Here is a 17,343-nt window from a genome sequence, read left to right on the forward strand (position 1 = left end):
TTCTTATTATAGATTAGGGAAACCCTCATCCCTCTTTTCTCAGTTTCCTTTTCCTGTTATCCCAACAAACCCCTTTACCCGAGAAAAGAAAGGAAGAACTTTTTTTCTCATAAATATCAAGTCCACTCGGGGGGAGGGAGGAAGCCAAAGGCTTCAAGAAGAAACTGGGAGGGAGAGGTTTGGAGAAGGGAGGGAGTGAAGGGAGGAGGAGGGTTAGGAAATATATTGATCTATGAGCCATCAGTAGAGATCAGTAGGCAAACCCCAGAGCATTCCCCTTTAGCAGTATCCCTATGGCAGCATTCCCTGTAGCAGCATCTCTGTAGCAGTATTTCTCAGTCTCTCTCTATCTCTGTAGTACTTCTATCTCCACCATTGTAACTAGGCAAGTCTCAGGTGTGTCCCCATACTAGCAGCAGTTCTCTAGTCACAAGCCAGAGTACATCAGTCACTGTAGCAACAAGAAATAGTCACACAGATTACTATTTCCATTTTAGTATCTTAAGTTCAGTTCAAACATTGATTTGTAAAGCTGTTTGATGGAGTGGAAAGAGTGAGTCAGAAAACTTGAATTCAAGTTCTGCTTTTGCTCCTCATTATCTAGTTGACCTTAGGCAGGAAGTTTGACTTCTTTGACCTTCACTTTTCTCTATTGAAAAATAAGAGTATTGTATAAAATTATAGGAAAACCAGGAAAGAGCATTGTCATAAAAACCTGAGGAAAGTATCCAACAGGAGAAGGCAATCTGCAGGGACAGATCTGTAGACATGACAAGAAGGGTAAGGATTGAGAAAAAGCCATGAGATTTGGCAATTCAGTAACTTTGGAGAGAATGGTTTAGTTTGAATGTTGAGATTAAAAACCGGAGGAGAGAGGTTTAGAAAAGAATAGTTGGAGAAGTGAAGGCCACAAGTGTAGAGCTCTCTTTAAAGGAAGCTCTTCTTTAAAGGAAGCTCTTCTTTAAAAGAAGAGAAATTTGGGATGTAATGAAGAAGACTAACTAGTCTATCATGTGAATTTTTTTTTTTTTTTAAGGATGGAGTAGACATGGGCATGTTTGTAAGCAGCATGGAAAAAGTCAGTGGCTGAAGAGTGAAAATAATGATAATGGAGAAGAAGGGAAGGTGTGGAATCAGTGATGCCTGTAGAAGGACTGGCCTTGCAAGGAGAAGGGCTCTCGCTCCATGACATAAAAAAGTGGGGAATGAATATATCTGAGTGATGTGAGAGGAAGAAGAGGAAGTTCTTATCAATTTTGGGTGGGGAATACTAGATGATATCTTCAGGAGAGAAGGCTTGCTGTGGGAGACTTGAGGATAAGATATAAAATATAAAGGTATAAAAGTTTTAAATAAAAGAATTAAAATTTTTCAGGGGAAAGCCCTAGCAACTGTGGGAAGTGGAATAAGCTTTCTCCAAAAGGTAGCATATTATGCTATAGATTCTGAGGTGTAGACAAGGAGAGAATAAATTCCAAACAAAGACACAGACAGGAGAATATTAGCAAGGAAGCCACTTTGACTGAAGAGGAGAATATATGTAGAAGAACCATATGCGGTAACTGGAGAAGTAGACAATGGGCCTGCTTTTAGTTTCTCTTCACTCCAGTTTAATATTCCTAAGACACATTGTATGCCCTGTGATTCTTTTTCATTTTTAAAACCCTTACCTTCCATCTTAGAATCAATACTTTGTATTGGTTCCAAGGCAGAAGAGTACTAAGGGCTAGGCAATGGGGGTTAAGTGACTTGCCCAGGGTCACACAGCTGGGAAGTGTCTGAGGACAGATTTGAACCAAGGACTCCATTTACAAGACTAACTATTCATCCATTGAGCCACCTACCTACTCTCTTGCAGTTCTTTTGATCAAAAGTCTTCTATTGTTCCCCATTGTCTATAAGGATAAAATATAAGCTCTTCAGTGTAACATTTAAAGTCTCACACAATGTGGCTCCCATCTACCTTTCAGACTTATTTTCATACTACAGGTATCCCTTCCACTTCATTGGGATTTGGGGTGTAGAGTCCCTGAAATTTGAAAAATCTTTGTACAACTTCTTGGCCCTCTCTGTACCAGAGAAGAAGTCTAACTTTTGCCTTTTTCTTTTATGAAGTTGTTTACAATACCTTATATGCATTTATGAGTTACTAAGCTTTTTTAAGGTATCTCTACATTTCTAGCCTTTGTGTGTTATCTGCTAGCTTTCACATTCCTTTATGCAAAATTTAATCTTTTAATTATTTTAGCTTTAAAAAATAAATTATGTATATTTATGGTATTAAAAGATAAACTATATTCTGCATGTATTTGATGCATTTCTGTGTTTCTAAATTTTTTCTGTTTTGTATGCTGGCCTTCGCCTATCATCTTCGGCTTCCATAAAGTTCCTATTTAATTTCTGATGCTGACTTATAATATATCAAAACTGTGATGGGGAAAGTCATGATTTGGAAGGGATACTTCCTTTCATGCATTTTGGATTCCTGTCAAAACAGGCCTATTCATGAATTCAACATCCTATCTGCCATCTGGGTCCTTTTGCATAAGCCTGGAATTCCTTCCTTTCATTCCTAGAGGAAGCTTTTCCTGATGTTCCTGTTTGTGTTCTCTCTCTTTAAATTATCTTGAGTTTGCTCATTTGTAGTTAGAATGTATTCTCCTTTTCTTCCAGTAAAATAATTAATACAAGTATTTGTTTTATTTTATATTTGTTTCCTATGTGTTTACCCTATTACCTATCAGATAAAGTATTGTGCAGCACCTCCAGTAAAGGGGCAGGAAGGGGGATTATGGGGACCAAGAAGGAGCAGCCAGATAGGATGGAAACCAGGGGAACAGTTATATAAAGCTAGGGAGGAGAGAATGTACATGAAGAGTAGTGTTTTGTTTTTCATAAGTACTAGTAGGTGCTTAATTAATTTTGCTGAATTGAATTAAATGATAAGGACATCCTCCCTGCTCTGGACTCTGTCACCTTGAAGGTAGCCTTTTGATGGGTGTCCTGTGCAAAGGTGTTGTAAATATGTGCATAAAAGTGATAAGAATAAAATCCAGCCTGTATGGATGTACTTCTTAGTAGCTATATGACCTTAGTCAATTCACTTAACCTGAAAGAAAGCCTCAGTTTCTTCTGGAGAATTAAAAAAGGTCCCTTCCAGATCTTAAATTCTGTGGTTTCTTGCCTTTAGTTGACTTTCTCCAGGTTGCCCTTCAGCCCTGCCACCATCCATAGGGCTAGGTAGATCTGGGTTGTGACTTCTCATTTACCATACAGAAAGCATAGAGAATGACTGGTGTGCCCAGACCCTCCTAGTACCATTATAAGAGGACTCGGAACCAAGAGACTAGTTTCTTACAAGAACCCTGCTTCTGAGGAGTTTTGTGGCCTCAGGCAAATTATATACAATTTTAAACCTCATTTCCTCCTCTATAAAATGGATCTGGTTATGAATATTCTACCTAATTCAAAGGATCGTTTTGAGGATCAAAGTGAATTATGCTTAGTATTCTAAATTAGGAAAAGACCCCAAAGGCCATCTGGTCCAACTGCTGTATAATCCTGAAATCGGTGTACAAGTCCATTGAAAAATGCAAAAGATTGTTAGCCTCCCATTAGAGATGAAATATATTTCTGATTAGAATTGATGCCCCAAAGTGAGTTAGGTGTTCCACCTTCCTTTTGATCACAAGGAATACTCAAAAGAATGGACTAGTAGTTAGGAAATGTGGATTCTAACCTAATTCTGCCACTGTGTATAATCTTGTATACACTTCCTTTCTCTGGGTCATGGTCTTCTCATCCATAAGGGTCTACCCAGCTCAAAATTCGGTGACCTAACTGGAGTATAAAAGCCTCTCCTGATTCCTTCAGTTGTGACAGCACCTGTGTATTTATTTATAAAACATTTTGTATTTACTTACCTGAATAGATGTCACTCCTCTATTCCTCCTCCCACAATATGAATATAAGCTCCTTGTTTTTGTCTTTGTATTCCTAGCACGTAGTAGGATGCCTGGCACATAGGCAGTTATTCAAGTAGCAAGCAAACATTTATTATGTGTAATTTATTTAATATTATAATAGTAATTAAAAACAAACAATAACAAATATTTATTTAATAATATATACATTATATATGTTATTATACATTTACTATATATAAGCACTATGCTAAGAGTTGGAATACAAAGACAAGAATAAAAAAATCTCCAGCATTCGTGAAACTTGAAGTAGCAAGAATTTGTTGAATCAAATTCTAGATATTAGGATGAAAGAGCTCAGGTTATAGAGATGTAGAATCTGCATTCAAATCCTAGCCCTGCTACTAAAGACCTGTGTGACTTTGGGCAAGTCAGTCACCATCTAGACTCTATTTTTCTTATCTGTCAAATGGCATAGTAATGCTTGATAGAATAATAATTATTATATAGAATACTATCTTGCTTATAGAGTCATTGTAAAGAAAGCATTCTGGAAGTCTTACAGGGGTTCCTAGGTGGGAGCTTTTCTTATCCTGTAATTAAAACGGAATATACTTGGGCATTGAGGAAAATGCTGTGGGGTAGTAGTGTCCTATTTTTTTCTTGTTTTGGTACAAAACTACAAGCAGAGTATTAAAATCATTAGAGTCCATTCATGAAGAGATACATTTTCCTTTCTGCCCTCAGACTGTAGACAGGAGCACAGAGCTTCCCATTCACCAAGGTTCTTTCTAGTGTGAACAGGGAAGCCTTCTCTGGTACAGAGAGCCCTTCTGAGACTGGCATTGTTATGAGTTGGTTTAACCTTTGGGAAATGTTTTGGTGTAACGGAACGAAAACCAGACTAGAACTCAGGAGACCCGATTCCAGCCCTGCCTAACTTATTTAAGGCATATATGCCATTTTGGCAAACAACTTCCCCTCTTTGGCTCCATTTTCTTTATCTGTAAGGGAGAAAACAAACACTGAAGGGCCTACTAAGTGCCAGGCACTGGGCTAAACACTAAATATAAATATTGTCTCATTTGATCCTCACGCAAACCCTGGGAGGTAGGTGCTATGTTTATTCCCTTTTTATAGTTGGGGAAACTGAGGTAAATAGCAGTGAAAAACCTAGTCAGGGTATCCTAGCTAGTAAATATATAAAGCTGGATTTAAATTCATATTTTCCTGCCTCCAGGCCCAGTCCTCCATCCTCTTTACCAGCTACCTGTCTCTAAAAATTTGTAAAATAAAGGGGTTGAATTAAATGACTTCTACAGCCCCACTTAGTTTTATTCCCCATGATGGAATGAGATAATCCTTCTCATATCTCCTGTCTTGCTAGGCTATCCTGGGAGAAAAGCTTTCCCAACCTTCAAGCATTATATGAATGAAACCCCTTAATCTTAGTGCCTTCTCTCTGACGTTATTTCCAGTTTAGACTGACTGCATAGTGGTTTCACATCGTCGCTTGGGTATCAGCTTTCCTGTTACACTGAACTCCTTAAAAGCAAAGACAGTCTTTTGGCTTTTTTCTTTATCTAGCACTTAGCCAGCAATGCTAGTTGAGTAGTAATGATGATAAAGTTAGTGTGTCGGGAGAGAACTTTCTGGCACTAGCCTACTTATCTTTCCTAATGAAGAGTAAGTAATGGTAGGAGATGGCACCCCTGGAAATTCTGCCTAGCATCCTCACATCATCCAGACTTGCCTCTTCATAAAGTCTTATCACCTCTAATCAAGGAAAAGACATTAGGGAACATTTTTCTCTTGGGCTGCAAATATGGACCATTTTTCCATTGGATGTTCCTCAGAACTGTTATCCATGTCCTTGGGATGGGAGGCAGTGTAGTACAATGGAAAGCATACTTAACTTTAGAGTAAACAGACCTGGGTTCATATCCTATCTCTGACACATTGCTGGTGTGACCTTGGAAAAGTACCTTAACATCAGTTTCCTCATCTACAAAATGGGGGATTGACTTAGATGGCCTCCAAGGCTCCTTCCACTCTAACTCTATGATCCTATGATCCCGTGATCCTGGTTGAGGCAAAAGACTTAGGAAAGTTTGTTTAACCTTGCAGTTGAAATCTGAGGAGCCAATGCTCAATTGAGATGGCAACTACCCATTGAATGTTTTCCAGCTATATCACATTGATTGCAACATTACAAAAAGTCCCTTTAGCTGATTCAGTGTACTTTTTTAAAGAAATTCCATTTTTCTCCTGTCTCGTGTGTCCTATTTATTCCTTTTCACCAGGATATGACTAATTAATAAGACAGAGTGACCTGATTCTACCATACTTCAGAAGTGGCATAATTCTTTAAAGCTGCTTGGAAAATGACCAGCCAATCATTTAGAAGAGAATATGTCATAGGATTATAGATGTAGAGCTGAGAGCCTCTTGGAGGTCATCCAGACCAACTGCCTCATTTTTTCAGAGGAGGAAACCAAAGCCCAGAGATATTCAATGACTTGCCCAAGGTCATGAAGGTAAAGTGGTAAAGCAGCAAAATTATCATCACTTTCATCTTTTTTGCATACAAAACCACTTCTATGAATAACACCTTGGTAGATTTTAAAGCAATTTTAGCTCTTCAATTATAGAATTATGAGGTAGTCTTAGTTTGCACAAAACTTATCTTTGAGGGACACTTGATTAATGGATGGGACACAAAATCCACAGAATGGCTGTTCTCCATCATGAATGACCCAAAGAATAAATGCAGGGTAGAATACTACTATGATTAATTTTTTTGCTTTGAAATACTTTAATATGAATATTTTTAAGTCATTTAAAAATTAGCAAAATTTTCTAGAAATTTCCATTCTTTACTGAGACTGAGATTCTTCCCCCCCCCTTTTTTTAGAATGTTTTTCCATGGTTAGACGATTCATGATTTCCCCTCTCTTCCTTTCCCTCCCCACCTAGAGCTGACAAGTAGTTTCACTGGGTTATACATGTATCATTGTTCAAAACCTATTTCCATGTTATTCATATTTGCAGTAAAGTGATCTTTTAATATCAAAATCCTAATCATATCTATATCGAACTACATGATCAATCATATGGTTTTCTTCTGTGTTTCTGTTTCACAGTTCTTTTTCTGGATGTGGATAGCCTTATTTCTCACAAATTCCTTTGGATTTTCCTGGGTCATTGCATTGCTCTTGAGACTGAGATTCTTTTTAAGGGTAGTGTTTAAATCCACTACAATATAGAGTTTAGAGCTCTACTAAGAAATAGGTGTTCAGCTTTTTATTTTTTTTCCAAAATTTATTAATATTGTTTTTATATCTCTTTCATTTCTAAATATATCCCATTGCTCCATTGTACCACACAAGTCACCTCCTATAACAAAGGAATAAAAAGAAAGGACAAAAAACAAATTAGTCAAATTAAACTAAAATATCAACTGAGCCTAGATGATACAGATAGTGTTCCCTACCTCTTCTAAGAAAGGAGGTAGAAAGGTTACTTTCATTTTTAAAAATGTAAAACATAATTGAATAGATTTGGCATTGTTGAGAATATTTTTTATGTACTTGTTTAATTCTTTTTATGAGAGAGAGAGAGAGAGAGAGAGCTAATAACTGAGGCAAAGTCCTTTTTTCCATAGGTGCTCTTTCCTTCTGACATACACAAAACTACATACCTTTATTCATAAATGAGGATATGTGGTACATAGTGTCAGCAATATAAAGTTGGTATTTTCATTAATGTTATGGAAATGGCATATTTTGAAGCTATGCTTTAAAACACCTTAAACTCAACATCATGCCTTAAAAGAAAAAAAAAGAAAAGTAAGAGTTTTTTTTTATTTTAAATTTTTTTAGGAGTCCTGTTAAAAAGTTTGTATTTTTCCTTCTCAACCTCCAAAGCTATTCCTTGAAAACTGAGCATTTTTGTTATTGAACCCCTTTTTTATTCCACCATATAATGTTATGAGTAGGGAAAACTTATTTCTTTTTATTCAGGAAGTTAGTGTCAAACATTTCCCCCCTGAGCTTTACCACTTTTCTACCTTGCTAACCGAAGCTGTGACCTGAAGTACAGATCAGGTTTTTCATCTCCCTTCTCCTGACTCCAACCCATTTTTCTTCCCTGGATTGAAACACTTAAGTGCTAAAGTCTTGATCTAATTAACATTCCAGCGAGAAGATTTACTGTTTTCTAATACTTTAGAGGACATATTTTTCATTCTCCTCATTAATGCAGTTCTACTGCCAAGGACTAAAGTTGTGAATTTTGATCACCTAGGTTGTCTGAATTGGCTTTCTCTATGAAATTCACTGGAACAAATTGCTCAGCTTTCTTCAGCTTTCTTCTGCTTTGTTATATTTTTTTATTTTGTTTTTCTGTTAGTGATATTAAAGCTATGTGTTCTCACATAGATCCAAATGATATATAGTTTTTGCATCTGACCTTTTCTTCTATGTGACAAAGCATGGATTAAAGGAGGAAATCATCCACTGTAAAATTTCATTCAAAGAATATGAAATTCAGCAAAAATATTCCTTTTGAATTAAATATGTACAGTATGGGACAGTGATGAATGCTCCCCAAATAATCATTTGGAAGGATGCTGAAAAGCCAGCTTTTCTTTTAATTAATTTCCTGAGAAGTCTTTACAAAGGATTAAGAAACATTCTAATAACTACATGGGTGTGTTACTGTTTCAGGAATTTAGAACTTAAAGAGTTTTGAGCCAAGAAGAAAAATTGGTGAGATTTTCTTCTTAGTCACATTGGTTGTTCCTAAATCATTAGGAATTCTCTTTCTCAACTTTTATCTATGAAGACTTAGTTTAATCTAAGTAAATTATTATACTGTTGTAAACATCAGTATCCAGCTCTTCCTTCTACTGTCTATATGTCAGGAAAATGTAAACTCCTTGAGGGCTAGAATGGTTTACTTTCTGACTTTGCATCCCTAGTATCTAGTGCCATGCATGTAATAGGTGCTTTGTCAAGGTTAGTTGAATATGTCACAGTGTATCACACAGACGTATATACCAGATTATTAATTGTGGGTCTTACAGACTTAGAGAAAACAGTGTTCATTTATTTGAAAGGATTTCCTTTCCCTAGCCCATTTTGGCTGCCACTACATAATTTTTGCTTTGGTCCCTATTTGATAAATTACCCTGCTGATATCTAGACTAGATTTCAGCCATAAGGTGACTCGCAAACTCAGTGAGTTAAAGTACTTAATCTTGATAACTTAAGCTTCACCCCTAAATCAAGAATCTCTTCTTTGTTACATACTACATTTTTCTCAATTTTATAATTTTATAACACAGCGTTGGTGTGAACAACAGGGTTGAATATATATATATATACACACACACACACACACACATAAAACACATATATATGTATATATTCTCTCTATATATATTTTAATTTTTAGTTTTTTTTACAACTCTTACCTTCCAACTTAGAATCAATACCATGTATTGGTTCCAAGGCAGAAGAGAGATAAAGGCTTGACAATGGGGGTTAAATGACTTGTCCTGGGTCACACGGGTAGGAAGTATCCGAGGCCAGATTTGAACCTACGACCTCCCATCTCTAGACTTGGTCTCACTTCACTGAGCCACCCAGCTGCCCTCTGGAAATATATTTTTGAGGAAATATTTTTTAGTAACTGTGAAAAAGCAAGAGTTTATCAAATACTCTATGTGTTATATTCAATGCTTGGCAAAAAGAATACAATGTAGTGAATGAAAATCTTTATTCACAAGGAATTTAAATTCTCAGTTATTCAGATAATTTGCAAGCCTGTTTGATTTGTTTACCAAACTTGGCCTGTCTTAAGATGCTGGACATACTATTAAACATATAAAAGAGTAAAATTTTAAAAATTACTACCCCCCCCCCAGATAATTCATTATTTGAATAGTAAAACATCACCAAAAGTTGAATGGCATTAAGCTTTTTTCCATCCTCATGTTTTACTTATTTTTTTAAAAAATTGAATACAAGGATGGAAATGGCAAAAAAATTTGTATTTTGGAATACATTCCAGTTAGGGGGAAAATCATATATTGATATTTGAAATAATTTTTAAAAACATGTTAAATATGGCAAGGAAAAAACCAAGCTGTATTCTATTTTAGCCAAGGCTTGCCAAAGACAAGAATTTCTGGTTGGAGAGAGGTCCAGAGTTCTCTCCAGTAATCTGAATATACACTTTCTTCCAGGCAACTTGCCAAGTTATATTTTATAATGGTCATATAACAAAGGACAAAGTTCTATAGCAAAGTAAAATAGAGATACATAGTCTAAGTGTAAGGTTTTTTGTTTTACTAAGCAGAACAAGAGGAATGTTAATACCAGCTGCTGGTATCTTTGGAACAAATGCCTTTCAGAAACCAATCATTCCCTCTTTAGCTGTCCCGCTTTCGACCTGGCCAAAAGTGAACAGGGAAATACATCTCCGATTTGAATTAAATGAAGTTTGGTCACTATAAATGAGAGTATCTCCTAATTTCAGGGAATTGTGTTCCCTCCCTGAAACTGATAAAGCAATCATAATAGCTAAAGTTTAGAAAGTGCTTCAAGGATTGCAAAACCCTTAACTTATATTATTTCATCTGATCCTTATGATAACTCTGTGAGGTGCGTACTCTGACGATCCCTATTTTACAAGTAACAGAACTTTGGAGGAGAAATGTTAGGCACCTTTGATAGGGACCTGCCAGGGTCATGTAGGTGGCTTCTGATGCAGGATTAGGATAGAGTCAAGTATTCAAGGAAGACTGATTAAAACTTTGTTTCAAATGAGACCAAAGGCCCTGCCATATATGATTTCTTCTTATATGCAACTTGATGGAGTCACAGTTAGGAGACATCTTAGACACAAACTGGCACAAATTCCTAATTTTTTTATATGAGAAAATTGACCCAGAGAAACTTAACATCGATCAGGATAGAGTTTGACCAGCATGCTGGATTTGTGACCCTGGGCAGGTCATTTAACTTTTCAGTACTCTAGCTGACATCTACTCTTGAAATCTGTTTCCTAAGATGTCAGGAAATTGTGATCTACAAAGATGGAGGAATGAATGAAATGCATTTCAATTGGATGAATGAATTCCTTTACATGAATAAATGAAAAACACTTTCTTTGTACAGTAGGCCCCTGGTATCCACAGAGAATACATTCCAAATCCTACTGTGGATGGCTGAAACCACAGATAAAAGTGAACTCCTGCTAACCCCATAGATAACATGATTTTCTTGTATATACATATATAATAAAGCTTAATTGGTAAATTAAGCTCACACTTAAGACATTATCAATATCAAATATAGCTATTAGTAGTACGTAGTGCATTATTATGGAATATAGTACAGTAGTTCCTCTTTGCCTTTTGGGGATATGTTCCAAGACCCCTCCAGTAGATGCCTGAAACTGAGGACAGTTTCTGCTTTATTTTTTAACTTTTAACATCTATGTTAACTTTATTATATAGTATTGTGCTCTTCCCCCCAGCTTCTGTCCCTCCCCTCAGCACTCTGTGGCTTCCCAGCTTCCTTCCCCCCAAAAACACCCTAAAAAACTTCTTCAGGTGAAAGCATTAGAACTAAAGTGGGGAGAGTCAGAAGCTGAAGGCAGACCAGTGCTGGCCAACCTCCCTCATTGGATGGCAGCTCCCTTCCTGCCTCCCTTCTTTCCCTGCAATGACCATGAGTAACTGAAACTCTGGAAAGCAAAACCCCAGAGAAGTGGGAACTGCTATACAATGTCATAGATACCTGAAAGAAGTACAGAACCAATAACTAATTTGATTAATGATTTCATTTTAGATTCCATGGCATGAAGCTATCTGTGTAGCTACCAAATGTACTAAGAAACAATTTGTTTCCTAATGAAATCTTTCTAACTTTTCTTCATATCTTTCTGGTTTAAAAAATTGGTGTTTTTACATAATAATTATTTCCTGATATACCCAATTCCCACTGAACCCTTCCTTGAAACAATGAAAAATAATTAAGCAAGAACAACAAAAGGTAAGATCTGACAAGAAATACAACATTCTACACCTTGAATCTTCCACCTCTCCAATGAGAGAAACGAAGTATGTTTTCCTATGCTTTATGACTAAGGCCAGTCACTGTAAATACTAACTTCATGTCTTTTTAAAAATGTAACTGTAATCTTTTGTGTAGGTCAAATAAAAGCTCAAGTGGACTTTGACTCTCAAGTAGATAGATGACAATTTATATTATATTATATTATATTATTATATTATGTTATGTTATGTTACTTTATGCTATGTTCTGTTACATTACGTTATGTTATATCATATATTATGTTATGTTATATCATGTCATGTCATGTTATATAGTATATTATATTACATTTGTATTGTATTGTTCTGTTGTATTATATTATATTTAATATTATATTTACTATCATATCATAGTTTATCATATCATATTATATCATGCCATATCATATTACTTTCCACTGAACCAGTTTGCTAGATTTTGCCTGTGGTGTCCCTATGCCCAATGTATCCCTTCCCAAGGCATCTTTTACCTTGAAGTAATTTGCTTTTCCTCAGGATAGCAGCCAACTCTTAAATAGAATCATAATTTTAGAACTAGAAGGCACTTTAATGGTCGCTGAATCTACGCCTTCATTTTATAGATGAAGCATCTGGGTCCTGATACAAACCAAAGTGTTCCTAAGATGGACAGCCAAGATCAGTTAATATGTTACAATGATGGTAGCAGCAGCAGCAGCTCACCTCTCTGTTATTGACTTTAAACTTTAATTCAGTTCAATAAACATTATCAAGTACATAATATAAACCAGTCACTGTACTAAGCCGGGATATGAAAAGAGACAAAAGATAGTCCCTGTCCTCAAGGAACTTACAGTCTACAATTTGTTTTCACCAAAGCAACCCAGTACAGACCTTAAAGTTTTCAAAATGTATTACTGCATTATTTCATTAGATCTTCACACCAACTCTTTTACAGATGATGAAATTAAGAGTTTTCAGAGTTTTAAAAAATTATTTGTTTGTTTGTTTGTTTTTGGGTTGTTATTTGCTTAGAGAGCTTTTACGCAGGCCCTCATCAATGACTGACGTGGGTCCTCCAGCCTTAAGTCCACATCTCAGCGAGCCATGTCTCTCGAAGTACAGCTGTGACTATCCCCATTAAAAAGATGAAAAAGTTAGAACTGTGAGAGATTAAGTGATTTATCTTAAGTCTACAGCTAGTAAGTAGCAAAATCAGGATTTGAACATAGCTGTACATCCTAGATTCGGTATCAGAGGACCTGGGTCTAACCTTGGCTCTGTGACTTGTTTCCTGCGCGATTTGGGGAGCACAGAAATTAATTTCTTTAGCCCTCAGTTTCCTTATCTAGAGAATAAAGGGGTTAGACTAAATGACCCCCAAGATTATAATTCCATAATTCCCCAGGCTCCCATTTAATGCTCTTTCCACTGTCATGATATGTAGAAAATGACGTCAATGCGAGAGTGAATATCTGTGTATTCATCATGGATTAAACACCTACTTTGTGTTGGTAATTCCAAAGCCAAACTGAACCAGTGGCTGCCCTCAAGGAGCTCACATTCTGTTGCTTTATAAAGGGCATGAGCTGTGCTGAGTCTAACAGTGCCGTGCAAACTGTAGGCATTTAAAAGATACGAAGTAATATGAGTTCTGAAGAGAGAAAAAGGGAAGTTAAGTAGCAAATTTACTGGACAGTTTTAGACCACAAAGCTCTAGTAGGTTTCGGCAAGGGTTAAGGTGCCGGGCATGTCAGCTTCTGTGTGGAGGCATTTACTGAGTTGCCGTGACAATTGTGCATTGAAATCTCTTTCTCTCTTCTTCAACAGCTAGCCAAATTCCGTAGTCTCCTGTACACTGGAGAGGGTGAGGCAGCTGCCTTCTTATTGAGCAACTACCGTCCACCACAGCCTCTGAAGGGCCGGAAAGTGAGAGCCTCCTTCCGCTGAAAGCTTCCCCTGAGAACAGGGGCACAGATGGGACTACAGAAGGACTTTCCCTTTAGATCCACTTCGAGTTCTTTGCTTGAACCATAGTTTATGGGCACAACTGTTGGGTAACTGGACCAAAGCCCTGAATTAATTCATGATGAAAGATCTTGATCTTTGAGGCAAAATGCAATTTGGCCACCCCAGTTTAGCACATGTTACCATCCATGCATTAAATGTTGTTTGTCTTGTTGACTGTGAGATAAATACCCTTCTGTCCATTGGTGAGAAAGTATCCTAGACAATGCCCACAAAAGAATGGCTTTAGACACCTTGCTGGAAAACCCAATTGCTCACTTCTCTGAAAGAATTTCTAGTTAAAAACAGTGTCATGATTTTAATGTTAGAATTTTACTAGCCTTCACACCAAGAAGTCTGTTTAGCAAATATTTAACTGAGAGTATTTTAATTTGCAATCTGTGGGTTCTGTTTCCTTTTAAAATAACCCCTTTTTCTTGATTGTTGATTTAAATATTTTGATTCATTTTTTTCTTTCAAGAATAACCATATTAAATGAATGCATCCTAGAGAGATAGATTGGATTAATGGATATAGCTTCCATCCAATCAGGAGACCCTGGGTTTAAGTCCTGCCTCTCACTGTGGGCAGATCACTTAGACAAGTCCCAATGCCCCAGACTATTCTCTCTACATACTGTAAGTGGCAGAACAGTTACCAGTTTGTGGAGGATATTCTCTGCAGGGATCAAATAAATAGACTAAAATAAATCAAAAAGCCTAAAGGCTGAGTATGACTAATGAAATATGGGACAAAGTAGCATGGTAACTATATTATAAGAATAAATCAGAGGGCAGCTGGATGACTTAGTGGATAGAGGGCTGGGTCTGGAGACAGGAGGTCCTGGTTTCAAATCTGGCCTCAGACACTTCCTAGCTGTGTGACCCTGTGCAAGTCACTTAACCCCCATTGCCTAGCCCTTACTGCTCTTCTGCCTTGGAACCAATACACAGCATTGATTCCAAGATGGAAGGTAAGGATTTAAAAAAAAAAGACTGTATTTGGCTCCTGCCATAAAAAACACATCTTTATTTGCTCATATGGAAACAAACATTAGACATTTAAACAGTATGTGGAGTTCTTTTTGTTCTTACAAAGTGACTTTCAAAGTCTTCTTGGTTTCCAGTAGGGTATGACTATGGCATATTGACTCTCGGATTTCCCTCCTCCATTCCAGGTCCCCACCTCCCCAACCCAGACACACATATCCACTTTTTTGACTACTGGGCAACGGTTCTAATCCTGTTGGGGAGAAAGGGTGTAGGGTAAGAACAGTGCTGATTTGCAAGCTGATGCTAAAATTACCTGAAATTCATATGTATACTATCTACCCACAAATTCTGAAAGTGCAGCAATCCCACTCTACTTCCACACTTGCTCTTTAGTGAGCAATTGTTATGGTTTCTTCCTGGCTTCTCCAGATGTTCACTTTATTTTACCTTGATATAACTTGTTTTAAAAAGGCTCCCCTGGAGTCATCACAATTCACTCTTCCTTATTAAATAAGTTATATGACACTAAATAGAGCATTTCACTATTTCCAGATGACTGGAATTCCTTTTCTTTGTTGTCTTTTGGAGAAAGTGTTGAGTCTGTAGGATTGTGGTTCTTTGATTTTTAAAATTTGTTTAATATTTTACTCTTTGTCTGAAACTGGTTTTAATATATGAATTTGTTTTGCTGTATTTTGTCAGATATAGTAAATTGACATTAAAATATGTAACTATGTGTTTCATTTTTTGGTTCAATTTCATGTGAAGTTCTTTGATAATTTTATATTTCTTCTTGAGATTAATATTTTTAATGTTTAAAAAAACTTAGGTCAAATGTCCTTATAGTTTTTAAAAAGGGAATTTTAATTAAATTCTGATTAATCAAACTTATCCTCATGCTTTTGAGTTATATATAGTTATTCTAAAAATACCTGCATTCAAAAAACAAACCAATTTTAAAAAGTTAATGGTGAGGTCTTATAGTTGGTGAAATAGCCTTGTTTTTCTCAGAAAATCTAGGATTACACATCTGGAGGATATTTAAGAATGTAACTCTAATTCTGGTGTCCACAAATTGCTGTTTCAGCATCATATATTTTTGACTATAGGCTTGGTATCTGTATCATGTTACAAATTGTATGCTAGGTGATTCTTAAAAAAAAAATCTACCCAGAATTGATCTTTCTGAGATTTGGTTACTAATATCTTTATGTTCTAGAAACAAACCCAAAAAAGGTAAGCCAGAATTAACCAAATATGTAGATGTGACTCATTGTTTTAGCCACATTTTTATATTGTCATAGCTATGCTTTATGTTCTACTGAATTTATTAAATATGTATTTATTGGCCACTGCTAAGATTTTATCGCTTCAATTTCAATAGAAAATATACTATAAAAAAATGGAAAACTATTAGCCAAGTAGTTGTAAGCATTTACACCGACAATCTCACTGCATCCTCCCAAGAACCCTGAGAGGTAGATGATAATGGTATCCTCATTTTACAGATAAGGAAACTGTGGCTAAGACATTGAGCGGGTTCCCTAGGGTTAAGCTAATTAAGTGCCCATGGCAGGGTTTGAATTTAGATCTTGGGTGCCCAAACCCAACACTATCCAATGTGCCACATAGCAGCCTGGGGTGTATTTTCTAGATTTGCATTTTTAGTTGATAGTTTATATCCTTCTATATGCTGCCTTTTAAAAATGTCTTTTCTCTTTCATATGATGGTTTATGAAAGTGAGGCTTTAGAGACACTTCAAAATTTTTATTTTGGTTTTTCTTTTACTATTGGGATTACTCCTTTCTTCTATGAAGTAGAATATTTTCTACCTATCTAAGTTAGGAAGGAATGAACCAACCTGGGGAGAGATACAGAGCACTACTGTAAATAAAAAAATGTAACAAAATAAAAAGACCACAGGCCTATGGCTAATCAGCCATTTCAAAACCCCCACACTTGCCATCCTTGCCTTCAAGCTCAAGAGGGCGGGACCTTCTACATCCCTGCCTAATATCCACTTTCTTCAGGAGGTCAGTGGGCTCCTGGGAAATGTAGTTCTTTTTTAGAGAAACAGATTTTCAATTATACAATCCCCCGTGATGATCAATTTGGGAGACTAGTCTCCCCAATTTGGTTATTTAACATAATCAACTTTTAAATTTCAGTAATTTGGGGATAAAAGGGAAAAGAACAAACCCATGATTGCTAGGCACATTGGCAAAAAGCCATTTAGGGGGCAGTCCCCTTTGGCATAAGAGTATACATACAAAACAAATACATTCAACTCCACACAGTTCAAATCACCACATCCCAAAGTTCACCCTGGATCTTCTG

General features: G+C 36.4%; 1 protein-coding gene across 6 annotated transcripts in view; it reads left to right on the forward strand.

The window, feature by feature from the left end:
* Positions 1-15,758, forward strand: part of LOC100018677 (carbonic anhydrase 13) — a 97,920-nt gene extending 82,162 nt beyond the window's left edge. For 5 of the 6 annotated variants that reach the window (XM_007486885.2, XM_007486886.3, XM_001366712.4 and 2 more), the window contains one exon: positions 13,837-15,758. In XM_007486885.2, coding sequence (XP_007486947.1) covers positions 13,837-13,956 — 120 coding nt within the window. In that variant the 3' untranslated portion in view covers positions 13,957-15,758. Of the gene's footprint in view, positions 1-1,036; positions 12,189-13,836 lie in introns of those variants that run through there. The other variant, XM_016431445.2, reaches the window with a different exon arrangement.
* The last annotated feature ends 1,585 nt before the right edge of the window (positions 15,759-17,343 follow it).

The sequence above is a fragment of the Monodelphis domestica genome, chromosome 3, assembly GCF_027887165.1.
Source record: "Monodelphis domestica isolate mMonDom1 chromosome 3, mMonDom1.pri, whole genome shotgun sequence".
Classification (NCBI taxonomy): domain Eukaryota; kingdom Metazoa; phylum Chordata; class Mammalia; order Didelphimorphia; family Didelphidae; genus Monodelphis; species Monodelphis domestica.